At 39.7% G+C, this 16,925-nt stretch overlaps 1 protein-coding gene across 2 annotated transcripts in view; it reads right to left on the bottom strand.

Moving 5' to 3' along the window:
• The window catches only part of LOC116730937 (guanine nucleotide-binding protein G(o) subunit alpha), a 109,559-nt gene that overhangs the window by 74,019 nt on the left and 18,615 nt on the right, over positions 1-16,925 (bottom strand). For both annotated transcript variants that reach the window (XM_032580520.1, XM_032580512.1), the window contains exon 3: positions 9,566-9,707. In XM_032580520.1, coding sequence (XP_032436411.1) covers positions 9,566-9,707 — 142 coding nt within the window. The remainder of the gene's footprint in view (positions 1-9,565; positions 9,708-16,925) is intronic.

Genomic DNA, 16,925 nt, shown 5'->3' with positions numbered 1-16,925 from the left:
CTGGGAAAGCTTCATCAGTGAAATGCTGAAGTAAAAATAAAAAACTTGCAGTTTTAGACCCTAAGCTGCAGCAACAATGGAACAAAGACAACACTGATAAAACCAGCATTGCTGATCTCAGGTGTAGGATCACAGTCCTCCCTGTTGCTAGGATACGTTTCGTTTCTGACAATCTGACTCCAACAATGCCGAAAATTCTCTCTGTTCTTGCTCTGTGGTTCACTATTTTTATCCTCTAAAATCCACAATGTGTGTATCTTTGAGTAAATCACTCCTCATCACTCCAGGGCTTCAAACTGAGGCAGTTCATTCCAGCCCGTCACCTCCCATCTGCGGAGCTATGAGAATAGAAAGTCCAAAAGATGACTGCTGGAAATCTGAGGAAATAACTCTCAGCTGCACCAACCTGCCAAAAGACAAGACATTAAATGACAATGGCTGAAAAAAGACAGAACAGGAAGTCAAAACAGGAGGAAAAAAAGATGAGAAACACAATGAAGGAGGAAAGAAAAGGAAAAAACAGGAATGACAGACCGAGGAGGCGGAGAGACGATGGGATGATGCTGAAAATAAAGGTGGAAAGTAGGGGGCGGCATCAAAGAGAGCACAGGACTTCAAACAGCAACACACACACTCCAAAAAACACGCCAACAAGCTTCAAACATCGGATTGGGAGTGTGTGTGAGTGCATAAAAAGCTCAGTTACATGGTGACCTTCTTAACCTGGTTGGAAAGGATCTATCTCACACACACACACCCCGTCGTGTTTTCATCACTTGTGGGGACTTCACATTGACTTACATTAATTTCCACAGCCTAACCCTTACCATAATCCTGACCCTAACTCTTACCTTAACCTTTACCCTAAACCTAACCATCACAGACCTAACCAGTAAGCCAAAAACAACAATTTCCATCATGGGGACCAAGAAAATGTCCCCACAAGGAGCAATGGTCCCCATAACCCCACATTGTAGACAGAAATAGGTTCCCACAACCATATAAAAACCTGGTACAGACGCACACCCCCACACCCCTCACACCCCCACACGCCCACACACTCCCACACTCCCACACTCCCACACCCCTCACACCCTCACACGAACGCACACACACCAGGTGTGATGATCTACAAACTAAAAGGTTATAAACTCCCAGTTGATTTCTACTCTGATTAACATTAGGAGCCATTTTTATTTGAGTCTTAATCTTGTTGTGGAAAATGTATCAAACATTTTTCAGCTCACCTTGATCAAAACAGCTAAAATCTGAAAGTTTGTCATTTCCTGAAATTTACATTTATAATCCTTTCATTATTGATCAATAATTAATTAATAGGCATAAAATAAAATAAAAAATATTTATCCAAGAAGTGGGAACAACTACATGATATTTGGTTTTGCAGAACTCGAAGGACAAATTTAACAAATTTAACATCAGACCTTCAACTTCTCCACATTTATGCTAAATCACAGAATATTTACTCCAACAAGGTAAATAATGTAATTTTATACAGTGTTTTTCTGGTCATTGTTTCTCATCACTGCGGCTTTACAATAGAAACACATTCATGCTCTGATCAGTAGGTAATTTGGGGTTTAGTGCCTTGCCCAGGAGCACACCTACACGTAAAATGAGAATGCTGGAATTGAACTCACAACTTTTCCCACTGAGCTTCCCAGGAGTCTGCTTTTAGTCCCAAACTCAAGATGTTAAGAGTCTCTAGTACAGGAGCACCACAGGGCATTGTTCCAAAACCATTTTTATATACTTTTGTGCAGGTGAAGCTAGACACTCAGCCATCTTCTCTGAAATAAATATTTTTAGAAATCAACAACAGAACCAGAAAGTTCTCTCATCCCATCACCATCAGTTTTTAGGTTAAAGTTTTTCACCCAAAAAGAACATGGCGGAAGCAGCTGATGCTCTACCAGCTCTTCTTCGTACCAAACTTTAATTATCCAAAATATATCATTCAGATGTTGTTTAAGTTCCAACTGTATCATTCAATCATTAATCATTATAAATTCCCCCACAATGGTTGAGCTTTCTTAAACAAATGGTTTTCATCAAGTATTGTAAACAACTGAATATGTACAGTACAGTACATGTGTATACAATAACCATCTACAGTATTGGATTAGATTGTCAGGTCTCTGGATATGAACTGCATTTGTCTTAAAGTGTGCGTAAGATTTTTTCTTCTCTGTCTTTTGATCTATAGATTTTGTGGCGCTCTTTCCTTCAGTGAAAACTGTTTCTACCACCATCAATGACCAGGTTTATCTTTCTGACTTCACCTTTGGCAATCTCTTGAACCAGGATCCAGCATTCCCAGTTTGGTCAAATGCTTTTGCTTGTCAGCCATTCCTGCTTGTCATATATTAGCTTAACATAGTTTCATTGGCCAATTTCTTTTGTTAGTGATTAAAAGCAAAACTTTCTTTATAAACAAAGAAAGGTTTTGAGTTGGTGACTCAAAGGGAAGCTTAGAGATTCAAAAACGTCTGTTTGCCACCTCTATGAAACACATCAATAGTTAGAAAATAATCTCAGACACTAAGGTATCCTGGTTAAACTGTTAAAGTGTAGATTAATATTTAAGAACCAAAGTCGGGGTGTTCAGAAGGAGGGAGTCCTTCCTTTTAATGAGCAGAAAGGATTTTAAGGAAGGATGTCAAACCTAAAACTCATCCAGACACACACAAACGAATCTTCAGAATAATCTGTTTCCACAACAACAGGCCAGCCGGTTGGCCTGCTTTCTGGCCGGTGCATTGCTTCATCCCATCCGTCTGTTCATCCCATCTCCCCCCCTTATGGTGCAGCCTCTCTGTCTTCAAGAGTCAGTAGAAATGGTGAGTGTTTCTCCAAAGTATTTGTGCTTTAGTTGAGAAGAAGTTGCATTGTTTATTTCCTTTTTCAAATCTTAAACTTTGTTCTTAGTGGAGTATGAACTGCAGACATTTTGGGGAACTAAACAAACTCTAGTGGAGTTGCTTTGTTAAATGAGTTTCTGTTTCCGCAGCAACATGTGAAACTTAGTGCCATTTATTCTCTGTTTATGAGCGATAGAATAACTGGATCTTTACCGCAACTGCCCAGCAAGCACCGAACATCTAATACAGACACACACATACTGCCATCTCTCCAGCTTTGTCTGAATCCACTGAAGCAATTCCTATATGGAAAATGGATTTAAAGGTTAACCCATCAGTAATGCAGAGACTCACTAAACAGCTGACACAGGATGGCTTCAGGCGAACTCTTAAGAGGTCTTGGTGCTTTCAGAAAAGTCAGAGCAAAAAAATAAAGTGAAGCTCTGCATAGGTGGAAGAAAGGTCAGCCATGATTTCATAAAAAATCTAATTTACAAAAAACACATTTATTTAATACAAGTAAAGATTGCACAATTTATATTTTTCATATATTGGAAATAGTTTATTGCTTTTCAATACACAGATGTGTATGCAATTTTTTTTAAAGTTCCACATTGCTTGGATCGGAGGTTGTCATTTCTAATATTTTTACGTTATTATTTTGTCCTTACTGTATGGCACGTCATTATTCCTAATTTATTTTTGTTTGGCATGCAGATTCACACAAAAGATAAAAAATAATGAAACCTAAAATCTGATGCTATATCTGAATTTCTCCACTGTGTCATCCTGTGTGACACAAGAATATTTCTATTCTATTCTATAATGAGTAAATAAAATGTCCACTGTAAAACTACATAAATCTAAGAGGTCACATCATTTGAAATATTCTCTACGGTTCAACCTCTCTCCTCTTACTAAGCATCTTTAGGTCGTAAACAAAACCAATTCATGTCTCAGTTATCCATAAACAACAAAGACGAGCAACATCTGGTCTAAACCTGAAATTTTAGCAGTTATGAAAATCAAGCTGCAGATACATTTTAGCTGAAAATAGCAGGGATAAATAATTAATGAGGAGGATCTAACTCCCTGAGGTAGTTTGTTGTCAATGCAGCATGATCACTGTGTTGGAAAAGCTGATCTGATCTCAGTCGGTCGAATGCTTTATCGCCATTGTTTTTGGAAGGTTTCATGCAGCCATTTTTTTTATTAATCTGCAAATCCATCATGGTGTCATAACCCCAGGGACAGTTTAGAGGTTTCTACACATTTTAACATTCTGACAGAACAGTATGTTAAACCATTAATTTTATTTTTCTCATTATCGCCATGTGACAGATACACCAACCAACCAGCTTAAGATTGAGATTTATTAGACCACTGTTCCCTTTATCTGTTTGATCTGGTGATTAAGGGGTCAGCAGCTCAAAACTATAAAATTTAAAGTTTTTCCTTCTTTTTAAAAGCATATGACCTGAAAACTCAATAAACATCATGTTTATTGACCCATGTTGGTTTTTGGAGTTTAGCAGAAATCCAATAAATGTTACCGACATACTGTGTGCTTTGCTCTCTATCAACAAGCAGCAGGCTTTATTATTTTAAGGTTAATATTTCTTAATAAAAAAAACAACAAACATTAATAGCATCACAATGTAGCCATGAGATATGGGGCCACCAAAAAGTGGACAAACAGCCATGCATACACACTTGAAAGCAATTTAAAGTCATGTTTTAGATTTTAGACAGTTCAAGAATTGATGGGCAGAACATGCAACTTCATCCAGAAAGATCTCAAGCTGGGATTTGAACCCAGAACCTTCTCGCAGAAAGACAACAGTGCCAACAACTACCAACATGTAGCTTCCCTCTAATGGAAACATCCATTCCTCTCGCTATGAACCAGACATCTGAGCAAAGGCCTTTTGGTAAAAGTGGAGGCCACCATAAACATTTGGCTCAAAAGACATTGCAAAAACATTGCATGTCTTACCAAGTAGCTTTGGTTTAATTTGTAGTGCAAGTATCTTACTAAACTTGAAATAAGACAAAATCTAACTTACAGGTAACTTTTCAGCAAGATATAGGATTTTAAGTGAAGTATTATATCATTAAGACATTTTCTTCATGCCAAAGAAACTAAGATCTTTTCATCAATATTACGGAATTATTGACTAAAACCAAGCTCCTATACAATGCTGAAAAGTTACTTGTAAGTTTGTTTTGTCTTCTTTTAAACATACTAAGATATTTGCACTAGAAGTGAGACAAAAAATATTTGGTAAGATTTTGCATTTTTGCAGTGTGTGACCAAATCTTGTTGCATTATTGGAAAAGAAGCAATGAAAAGCCAAAGCTGAACTGAACAGGTCACTGCAGGAGCATCCAGAGAGATGCTCCCACATGCTGTGAAGTGGCTCATATCTTCAGGCCTGAGTGAAAAGTGCTCAAAGCTTCATACGGCAGTGGCAGCACAGTCTATTTCAGGCCTGCTGTCACTGCGCGCGCGTGTGTGTGTGTGTCACACCGCCCTTGGACACAAGCTTGCGGAATGTGTTGAGAGCAAGGCAAAACACCAGGTTGCCACAGCAACCAGCGAAGGCCACAGGAACAGATGGGGTGGGTGGGTGCGGTGCTAACAGAAGATGAGGTGAGAGCGAGCGCCAAAGGTAGCAATCAGTGCCATCCTGAAAAACTAAAAAAAGATTATTTAATATAAGGAAAGGTGTGTTTATGCACACACACACACGCACACCCCCTCCTGGTGCTTTATAGGAGTCGGTGTGTCTGGTCCCTTGGTGGGGAAGTGAGGTGTAGACTGTAGTTTACACAAAGCTCACTGTGTCCTTCTGTCTGTCTAATGTCCACTGTCTCCTAAAATGCTTCTACTTTTAGATCATCTGCCTTCATCCTCTCATGTATTTCACCACATCATGGATCTCTGCATTTCTCTAGCCGTGTTTCCATTTACCATGACTTAATGAGAACACGTCAATTAAAAAACAACTTGTTTTTCAATAAAAAGTTAGGATGAAATGTTTTTTTGTTTTTTGTGTGTTTTTATTTTTCAAAATTGCAACAAAAACACTTTTTTGCATCATGCGAATCACATGATCAACAGCCGAATGTTACTTCTGGCAGAAAATATGAAGAGGAAGACAGGAAGTGTATAGAGGATGAAGCCACATCACGTTTTAATGATGTATTTCATGAACAAACATATTTACGTGACTTTAATTGTGTCTCTTATTTAATGGAAGCGCCAAGATTGCAATCAATTTTCCGACAGTGGAGTATTGACAAAGTTTTTTCTTTCTGCATGAGAAAGACTCAGACCAGTGGTCTCAAGCTACATTCTGATGAACCAAATCATTTATTTTTTAGTTCGCATCAGAGTTCGATTAGCATTCACACCTCCCCAAATGAACCGGACTTTCTGGATAAACGGTCTGGAGTTCGACTAAAGCGGACTAAACAGGGCTGTTCTGCATCCTTCAAGGTTTCAGGAGCAAGGCCTTCAGGCGGTGGAAATAAAAAAACATGAAGCCCCCGTGGAGAAAACTTAATAGTCTTCACCTTCAGATACTCGACATCGGGGACTGACTTATTTTTACATCCCACCAAATGAAATTATGCAACAACAAAATCAAAGTAACCATCTTCCTTAGTCAGAGGTCGATTCTTATAACCGTTTAGAGTATTTCTCTGCAGTTTACAATCCGATATTTTCAAATGTCAGGATTTAACAACATAATGCAGTGCCAAACACACACCTCATACACGCACACACACACACCAGCAGCAGCAGTCCATTAGGTTTAAAGCTGAAGCCGTCACCTCCAACAGGAAACGCAATGCCGATGTGTACTAAGCACTCCAACACACACACGGATATATTATCTTAATCAATAGGCGTATTGTTATTTCATCTCAGCAGTGAACATCAATAGCTTGGCTGTGAGTAAAAATATTCTGTGCCTTTGAAAGAGGTTAAAGCCAGTAGCAGAGTGTTCATTGTGTGAAATGTAGCTGCAGAAGGAGAACCCAAATGCAGAACCAGCCATGATAGTAACGTGCAATCAGCAGGTTAATGATTTATGGTGCAAAAATGGAAAAAAAAAAAAAAACTATTCAGAGGCTTGTGGCAGACAGCAGAACAGGAACTCAGGACAATGATCTGGCAGTGACTGGAAATGAACTGAGGAACAAACATTTATTCACTCACAATGAAATGTTTTTGACTCATTTCAGTTCACTGCAAGTTTTATGGAGCTGTTCAAAGTTATTCACACCTCTGGCAGGTAAAAGGCTCAAACTCATCTTTAGATTTGACTCTTCAGAATCCTGACTTGAAGCTAATAGATAATCTGTGAAGGGAACTACAGTTTGTGGTAATTGCATGGAGACCTTACAGCTAAGAAGGGTGTATTTTTCAACATGCCATTTTTAATAAAATGTGGATAAAAGCTGATTTTTTCTTGTTGATGCTCCTTTTAGATAGCTTTATATTTGATTTATGTCTCTTCTGCAATGAGACACAAACTTCTTACATCAATAAAATCTGATTCATTTTGGGATTAAATGTAGATAAATTTACAAATAAAAAAATGAGAGCTGAATACATGATGTAAATCTGTCTCTGTTCCCAAATAAAAGAATGATTTTCCTTTATTTGTTTGCCTAATGCTGGCGCTTCAAATACTATTTTGTATGTATTTGAAGTCAAAATCAAAACTGAAAGATAAATTTGCTTAATTGTAAAGGTATAACGTTATCTATTGAACAGCCTCTGTGAAAACTTTCCCACATTGTGCCATGGCCATTTAAATGGAGCAAACTCAAAGTTAATTTCCTATAACCTGAGACTTTACAAATTGTTTATGAGTGTTTTAGCACCAAAGTTGCAGCAAAACACAGATAAAGATGTTGGATATAACTAAGCGCGTTGTTAATTAACCTTTACCCCATTGCTCCAAATTCAGACAGAACTGGTGTTATTCTTTGGATTAGACACATAATCCCCAATTAGCGTATTACATGTTGAACTTGCCTGCTGTGGGGATTTAGCAAAGGCAGAAGCAGGACTAACGTAGCCTGACAAGATGGAATTCTGCATGACAGAGTTGGCTGACAGCCTTTTCTATTAGCCTTTACATCTGGGAGACATACATCAAATATCAGAAGAAATGGCTCCAACAACCAACAATTTGCTGCTATACAGACAAAGAGCAGGAAACATGATCAACCTCACAAAGGGATTAATACTTTATAAACTGCATGATGTGGAGTAAGCATTAACCTGACCCTGCTGAACAGCTTCAGTCATGTGATCTCTGTCCCGTCTTCTGATTGATCATTAATGTTGCCGCTCCATCCCTGCAGTTTTATGGAGGTTTAACATTAACAAACCCCTCCAGCACCAGTTGATGACCAAGTCATTACATACCAGGATGAGTTAATATGTGCATTAGTTATAGTGTTCTCCAACACTGACCATGACAGAGATAATTACAGAGTAATCATTAAATCTGCAGAGACGTAATAAGAGGTCAAAGAGTAGCGGGCGTAGAGGAGTGTGCTGCTCTGATACGTGAGTCCGTTACAAGAGCTGGACTCAAGGTGGCTGACAGACAGGAAGTGTGTTTCTGTGTCAGGAACCGGAGGCAAAGCTTAGTGGGTCAAATTCATCCTAAATCCAAAACTTTATCCAGCTGAACAGAAACAAAACAGAAGTTTTTATCTTTAGACCCAAAGAGGAAAGATCTAGAGTCAGCACAGCTTCAGTTATTACAGAAACTAGAGATCAAACTGAAAAAGTGGTGGTGTAGTGATGAACTCTGACCTGAACCTTCAGAGTCACATAAAGATAAATGCAAAGGTGGCCTTCTGTCACCTGAAGAACATTTTTAGGATTAGAGAAAGAATGTCTCAGCAAGTTCTACAGAAACTTGTCCAATGTGTTTATCTTTAGTCGTATTCATTACTGCAACAGCGTCTTCACAAGTCTGTCTAAAAAGTCAATCCTCCATCTGCAGCTGATCCAGAACGCTGCTGCTGGCATTCTGACTAAAACCATCAAGATAGAGCACATCACCCCAGTTCTAAAGTCCTTCACTGAGAAAATAGACTTCAAAATACTGTTGTTAGTTTATAAACGGCTTAGCAGTAAAAAAAAAAAAAAAAAAAACATTAAAGAGATGCTGTTGTTGTATCAACCTTCCTGGCCTCTCGGGTCTTCTGGTTCTGGTTCTGCTCTGCATCCCCAGAACCAGAACCAAACATTGGAGAAGCAGCTTTCAGCTTCTATGAACCACACATCTGGAACAAACTTCCAGAAAACGGCAAAACAGCTGAAAACTGAGTTCCTTTAAATAAAAGTTAAAACCCCACCTGTTTAGAGCTGCCTTTAAGTAGTGAAACACATATTTCATGTGTAGATGAGTTTGATGATGATACATGACTAAATATAATCTTATTGCTTGTTTCACAATTGATGACTGCATGATGTTTTTATGATGTAAAGCACATTGACTGTGTTGTTGCTGAAATGAAAATAAATAAACTGGTTGTGACTGTGAAGCATTTGAGTTTGTAGTTCAAGTCCGGTCAACACATTTGGGAAGCGGTGCGTATGTTTTGCAGCTCATGAGCGGCGGATCTGTTTTGGAAAGCATTTCTCTGACCTTGCGCTCTTTGTCTCCGTACTCCAGGCCCAGCGTATCCATGGCGCGGACGATGGCAGCCAGAGATTGGATGGTGTTGCTGTAAACGACAGGCTTGTACTGCTTTACGTCATCACCAGAAAAACCGTCCTCATGGATGATCCTGGACAGAAACACACAAGAAAGTCAGTTTTTATTTTAGAAGGTTTTTTTCTTTTAGAAGAGAGATAAATTGGTGGAAGACTATAACAAAAAGACAAAGAAAAAACAGACACTGGGACGTAAGGGAGGGTTTATTACCAATGGGCTTAGCTGACATTTAGACACACAGTGCGTCCTGCTGTTTCAAATGCCATGATGTCTTTCACTGCAGTGAGCACACGGACAGAACGGCGGCCCGGTTAGCCAGGCAGACAGACGATCAAACAAAGTCAAACACAGCGAGCGATGATGGTGAGATGGGCAGCAGAGAACAAAACACGGGTCACCAGGAAGCTTCCCCCCCCAATGCAAAGAGACAGAAGCCGGTTGGACGAACGCTGTGAGACAATTAAGAGGGACATCGTCCCCACACAGGAGGACATAAGGAAGAGACAACCAGATGCATTTCTCCATCTCTATCAAACTGACCGGGTTGGTCTTCATTTGGGCCACCATGAATTGTCCCACTCATTAACTGTGCTTCACTATAGGCCTTTTATTCCTGCAGAAATCAGCAGGTAGGTAACCTAGCTAATGGAAGCTAACCAATGTACGACTGGTGATCGTTACTTTGAACTCCTCATCAGCGGACGTCACGCTGCGTCAGCACCCATTACACTGTGCATGTCACCTGCAGAAAGCAAGCCAGAATCGACCAAACAGCAATCACCTCTCTTTGCCTGGTGCAGGTTTGGTCAACTGCAGATGTCGGAGGTTTTATTTTTAGTTCATCACACAGCCTCCGTTCAGCTTGATACATTTTTAATTTCAGATAGCTACCTGCTTCATCTTCATTTTTCCAGTAATAGTGACCAAAAAAGGAATATTACTACTCATTTGTCCTTTTGCACGCTAAACATGTTTTATTTTAATGAAGATTTACAGTTTTAGACAACACATATGTTACTGAAAGCTGTCCGTACAGTAAGTAAAACTGCTTTAATATTCCTTTCCTATAACCCCTTATAGTCCATACATACATAGTCTTGTACATCTGTAAATAAATATTTATATCTCGTAGAGCACTTCTGGATAGATGCAAACTACATCTCGTTGCTTGTACTTGTGACAGTGCAATGACAATAAAGTTGAATTCTATTCTTGTAAGTAATGTGTAGCGACTGATGTTTGGGACATTTTTTCTCACCATTTATCTTAACTCCTCTGAACGTAACACCTATGGATCAATAATGGGCCACTAAAGCCAATTTGGTAGCATAACATATTTCTAATGCTAAAACAACATGATTACTGCAGGTAACTATGGCAACCGGTAACAGTTTAAAACCGGCCGGCTCTTTCTGCAATCACGCACAGCCGCCATCTTTACAAAAGAATAATCCCTTCAGGTTGTTCACGTTTTGCTATAATAAATGCCACAGAATTATATTTTAGTCAGATATTATGAGAAGTCTGACAAAGTAGCGCATAAAATGACACAAATAAAAATCTAAAAAACTTACACCAACGAATTTGTTCAATTGAATTAAAAATATATTATGTATCCCAAAGGGAAATGAAGTGTCATAACTCATATCATCCACTCATCTTTAGTCGTTGTGGATGGTAACGCTGTGGGCAGGAATAATATCCAAAAGCAGTCTGTTTTGCAGTGAATCTGAAGAGGCCTCTGACTGAAGACAGTTCAATGCCAGTAGCATTATATCTACATCCAGGCAGCAGAGATGATATTACACAGCAACACATGAATCTTTAGTTTCCTTCTCAGGGTATGAAAGGGTTACCTCTGCAGAAGCATCATGCAGACAGTTGGAAGCATGCAGTGTGCAGTGACGGGGTTAGCATTGTCCTCTGGCAGCATAATGTTTCAGATCAATCAGACATCCCTCCCTCAGAATTACATCACAGCTTCAGACCACCAGCTCTGATCCTCTGCAGTTTTCTCCTATATATAATGTTCACAGCTGCCTCCACTAGCAGAATTACACGCAAAACCACAGAGTGCATGCATGATTAAAAGGCGCCATGATAACTGCGTCTCTCCGTCTCCCTAGGTGCTCCTACTCAATTTTTACTCTTCCCACTCATGTCTCCCCATGTCTTAATGACTTGCCAACCAGCCACTTAATCTGAAACTTTGCCTCCCATCTTCCCTTGCAGCGGGGAGGTGAAACAAGGACAAACTCCTAATTGGATGCTGCAGCCTCAGAGGTAATGGTATGTTAAGCTGAAAATGCCAAGAGAGTTTCTGGTGTCTGATGAAAAAGAAGCTAACAAAACTTTAAAATACAAACATTCTGCTGTTGATAAGATGTACGATCGAGTCATCTTAACGTTCAAGGATGACAAATACTCAACTGCAAAGCATGGTGGTGGCAGGCTGGTGATTTGTTCTCATTTTGCATTCCCCAGACAAACGTAAAGACAACTGTCTGCCAGCTGAGGTTCGACCCAAACTGGGTCATGAACAGTGTGATGATCCCAAACACTGCAAATAATCTCCATACCCACTGGAGATGATTTAGGACGCAGAAATGAATATTTGCAAGTAGCATTGCAACCATTGATTATTTTAACTTTAATTGGCACAGTCTTTGGATTTTTCATTTAAGCTTTTTTATATACAGTATATTAGAAATGTATTAAAAGCTGCAACTAAACAAATGTTTCATTTCCTTTTTTAAATAAAAAATAATTATATCTTATTGCCTAAAATGCAATAACAGCATTCATTAGTGAACACTTGATCCTTTGTAGAAAAGGATGCATCTGCAGCTAAAAAATACTTCTAACAATATTTCTATGCTCAACCCTTTCTGCAGTGTAGGGCTGATTTTTTGGATTACTAATTAATCGTTGGACAGCAAAAGGCACTTAATTTTCTTAAAGAATTTGAAACAGATGAAGCTAAAACTGCAGTTTGAAGAGTTCTGGGTAGAAAATATTTACAAACAAATATTGTTTTGTTATCTTAAATGCACAATGTATGTGTTTCTTCGATAATTTTGGCTTAATTACAGCTCTTACATTCTTTCAGCAATTTTTTTGAATCTGTACACTAAATTAGTTGACTATTATTTCAATAATTGCTTTAACATGATGAATCTGATCAATCATTTCAAGCATCAGTGAAGACACCAAAGAGCTCAGTTCTTTCACAGTGAGGGTACAATCAAGAGATTTTCTCCATGCAGTGTTGAACTGCAGAGACTCGAAGTCAAACGGTAAATCATGTCACCCTGATTAGCTCAGAATAAAGCCACGTCACACCACGTAAAAAAAGAGCTGAACAATGATTTAATATTAATATTAATGAAGGTGTTACTGACCAGCTTAATGTCGGGGTGCATGCGTGTGTGTCTCAAGCTGGCATGCTGACGTGAGCTTTCATGCACAAGGACCTTTTTCTCATTACCCACTCTCAGCGCCCTTCTGCCTGCACCCAACTGGCCTGCGTGTGGGTGTGGGTGGGCGTGTGTGTGTGTGTGTGTAATTTTTTGTAATTTGGCACAATCTGCACGGTGACCTGAAACATAGTTTAGCTTCACACTGAGTCAGACAGATGGATGGAGAGACAGACATATGGGTAATTTACTCACTGCATTATTCCATGATATTATTACGCGTCTGCCGTTCTGGAGGCTGAATAGCAGGTGTTTGGCTGAACGGAAAACACCAGTCAGTGATCCATAATCACATTTAATAAGTACTATTTATGGTGTTCAACTCTTCCAAATCTACTTTTGGTCTACTTTAAAATGACAAACTCGTCAAATTTCTAATAATGAGATTGGAAGTACGCTGCTGTTATCTGTGACTATTAACATAAATTTATAATATTAACTCCTCAGCTACTGCAGCTCCCGAATTGTCCAAACCATGAAAATTATCCAACAGTTTAACACAGCAACATTAGGAGGAAAGTAAAGCAAAATCATTAATAAAGCATGTCAGGTTTTTGATGCTAATCTGGCTTGATTTTTTTTTTGTCCTATTGGAAAATAAGTTCCTAAACCTGCCTATTGAAAGCCATATTGTTTTTGTTTCCTTGTGCAGATTAGTCATTTTGACTGAAGTGAACTTCTTTAAAATGATCTTTACACTTTGGAGAAACAAATGCGCTGCTGGATTGGCTGCTTTGCAAATGCCAGCCAATAGCCTGTCAAGTAGCATTTTGAATAGGCATTCCAGTTTCCCAAGATGTATCTTATTTTGAATATTTTTGATATCCTCTACAAAAAAATCCACAAATAGGTGAATATTTGTGAGTTACATTCAGCAGAAAAATAAATGAACACTGAACCACGAATAGGCAGGGGTCCACTGCAAGTATGAGGAGTTTACTAGAAAGTAAGTTTTTCACATGTATTGCCCCTAACTGGACCTCAATGATACAGAAGGGTTGAAATGACCAGTATGGCTGTTTCTGAAATTTCTGCTTTACTGTGGAAACTGTGGTCCAAAGGTGAGGTCCACCTTACAAGCACACAGACTAAATATTTCAATTTTTATACTGGGTTTCTCCCAGACAACCTGCTAAGCCCAGGTTCAGCTAGAGCAGTCCACCAGCGGCTCCCCGTGTTTATTGTGTTAAGAAATGGCGTTCACTGTTACTGGTGAAAAAGAAACACTAAACAACACTTGTCCTGGTGGTGGAGAGGGCAAGAAAAGCCTGGTGGCCCATCAGGCCTATGATACACTGAGGGAAACCCTGTTTACAGGAGGATTTGACAAGACAAGTGTTTTTACTTTCAATATATAATTTGGCCATTCTTCTGAGTGAAACCGTACAGATTGAAGGAAAATGTGGAGTAATAGACCCAAAGATACATGAAAAGACAAAGTGCATGAAGCTCTCTGCTCTCCGCCTCTTATTATCCTCCACACTCATATTTTTATCTTCACACCTACTCAAGTGAACACACACAAACACAGAGCTCACACACCACCCTGTGCAATTAGGTCTTTATCTCAGACCCTGCTAGCTCGGCACTGTTTGTCCTGACAAACACACGCACACACACGCCCGCACACACACTTGCACAAAAACCCGTGATTGGTTCTTTTATCTCTAAGCTGTGCTTTCGCTCACTCCACGCTGTATGTCGACAGCGCCCTTGGTCATGACAAAGTGCACGCTGACCGATGGCTGTCAACGCTGCAAGGTGCGATTTACTTGCGCAACAACCAGGTGTGTGTGTTTGTTGAGGAGAATGTTAGCGCAGGTGCAAGGAGTGAAATAAAGAGTTGGTGTAAGATGTGACGTGTGATAACGAGCTGAAAAAAGCATGAAATAAGATGGAGCTAATCAGAAAGAAGAGGTCTATTTATAGCTGAGGGCATCAGCGGTGCGGCCCCCACCTCCACACTGACTAACCACCACAAACAGCAGCACAAGCATCAGCTGCTGTCATTTGGCTCCATTCTTGTCTTCTCACCTTCAGGTCAAGCAGCAACATCCTACACACACACACACACGTATGTGTCCCCATCTATGGTTGTTTTAGCTCCAGAAACATCCAACTGTCTGCCTTCCAGAGCCACGAGTCAGCAGGTCTCCAACAACGGTCGACATCTTTGGTTTAGAAATTACTTAGTAGATTTTAGTGCTCTGCATATCTGTCATCTGAAGGGTGTAAAATATGCAGACAGGAAAACCACAGTGTCTTCCTGTTCAAGCCTTTCCTACACCAGTTTGCTGTCCAGTTCAAGTTCCTGGTTCAAAGTACACCTTCAAAGAGTTTAGTGAAGTTAAGATCTGATCTGATGGAGATCTGATCGCAATAAAACAGAAAGTTGTAAATGATATGAGGTTGTATTTGATTGTGAAGTGGGAGCAAAATGAAATGACAGGTTTTTAAAATTTGTATGTATGCAATGCATTCATTGTCATTTCCTTCACTGCTTCTCTTTTCCTGTTAAAGAAAAGGTCCTGTTGATGTCAGTACCATGCATCACCGTGTTGTCTCATCTAACCAAAGCAACTCCTTCCTGTTTTCCATTATTGCCTACATTCCTCGTGTCAAACTACAAGAAAAATTTAAGCCGTTCCTTCAACAATGCCTTTCTTTATTCCACTAACAGTCCTGTCCACAGATTTTGCACTTCCTCCTGAGTCTGACACCTCCGACTGAAGACAGAAGCCTGATATTGACACATGTCAGGTATGCCTTTATATCCAAAAAATGTGTCTAATAAAAGAAACTAAAGACAAGCTTTCACCTGCTTTCTTGCCCAGTCTGTCAGTTGCTTCTATCTCGGTAGGTCTGCAGTTTGTCCATTCTCTCTACATGTTCAGATTATGGATTGAACAAAGTTCTGGTGTTGAATGCTTTAGATATTGTTTTATGGTTTGCACACAAACTGGAGTACAGACATCAGTCAGAAAATGCCACATAGGCTCTGAGAGTCATCAACAATCTCAGAAAGGAAATTAGATCATTCACATAAAGTTCACAAGTTCTTAGAAGGAAATTTGAGGAGTTGGACTTCTGTCAAGGTTTAGCTTATGAGGAACTTCCCTGCTTTTAGATGAATTTTAAGTCAAAGAAATGTTGTGGATTCTAGATAGGGATTCTGTTCCTTAAAGAGATGATGGTAAAAGTTTAAGGTTGTTCTCCCTCTTCACAATGTGATGAGCCATCTTTCTGTTTCAGGTAAAGTGGGAGTGGCTAGGAGCAAGTTGTTGACTGGGACCACCTGAGCTGAATGCTCTCAGTCCGTTTGGACCTGGTTGCTCTCTCTTGTCCCACACAGCAGGGAGTTTGGTTTCGCTACCCAATCATTCCGCTCCTGGTGCCCATTTCTGGTCAATGGATTCCCTTTAACAATTCACCAGTCCATCCCAGGAAAACAGAAAAAAACTTGCAGACACACACACAGACCGAAGTGAAATTTACACAGACCTTACATCATACAACACTTGCACTTTCGCTCTATCATAATACACTTGTCCTACACCACTGCTTCACTCACGATCACAAACTTTATTGTTTCAGTTGATCTGTTTCACAGTGAAACTTGAGTTAACCTTTAACTCCAGGCTACAACCAGCCTGATGACTCATCAAGGTGACCGTGTGGCCTGGCTAGAGAACTTTACATAGGAATAATAAAACTGGCTTCAGATGGTGGGGCAGGATAAACATGCATACGTGAGCCTGCTCAGCTCCAGAGGTAAGCGGGGGACTTCAAAGGTCGGGAACACCTGCTGTGGAGCA

Source organism: Xiphophorus hellerii, chromosome 2 (assembly GCF_003331165.1).
Source record: "Xiphophorus hellerii strain 12219 chromosome 2, Xiphophorus_hellerii-4.1, whole genome shotgun sequence".
Lineage (NCBI taxonomy): Eukaryota > Metazoa > Chordata > Actinopteri > Cyprinodontiformes > Poeciliidae > Xiphophorus > Xiphophorus hellerii.
Note: the sequence above shows the minus strand (reverse complement) of the source record. Positions and strands in the feature narration are given on the sequence as shown.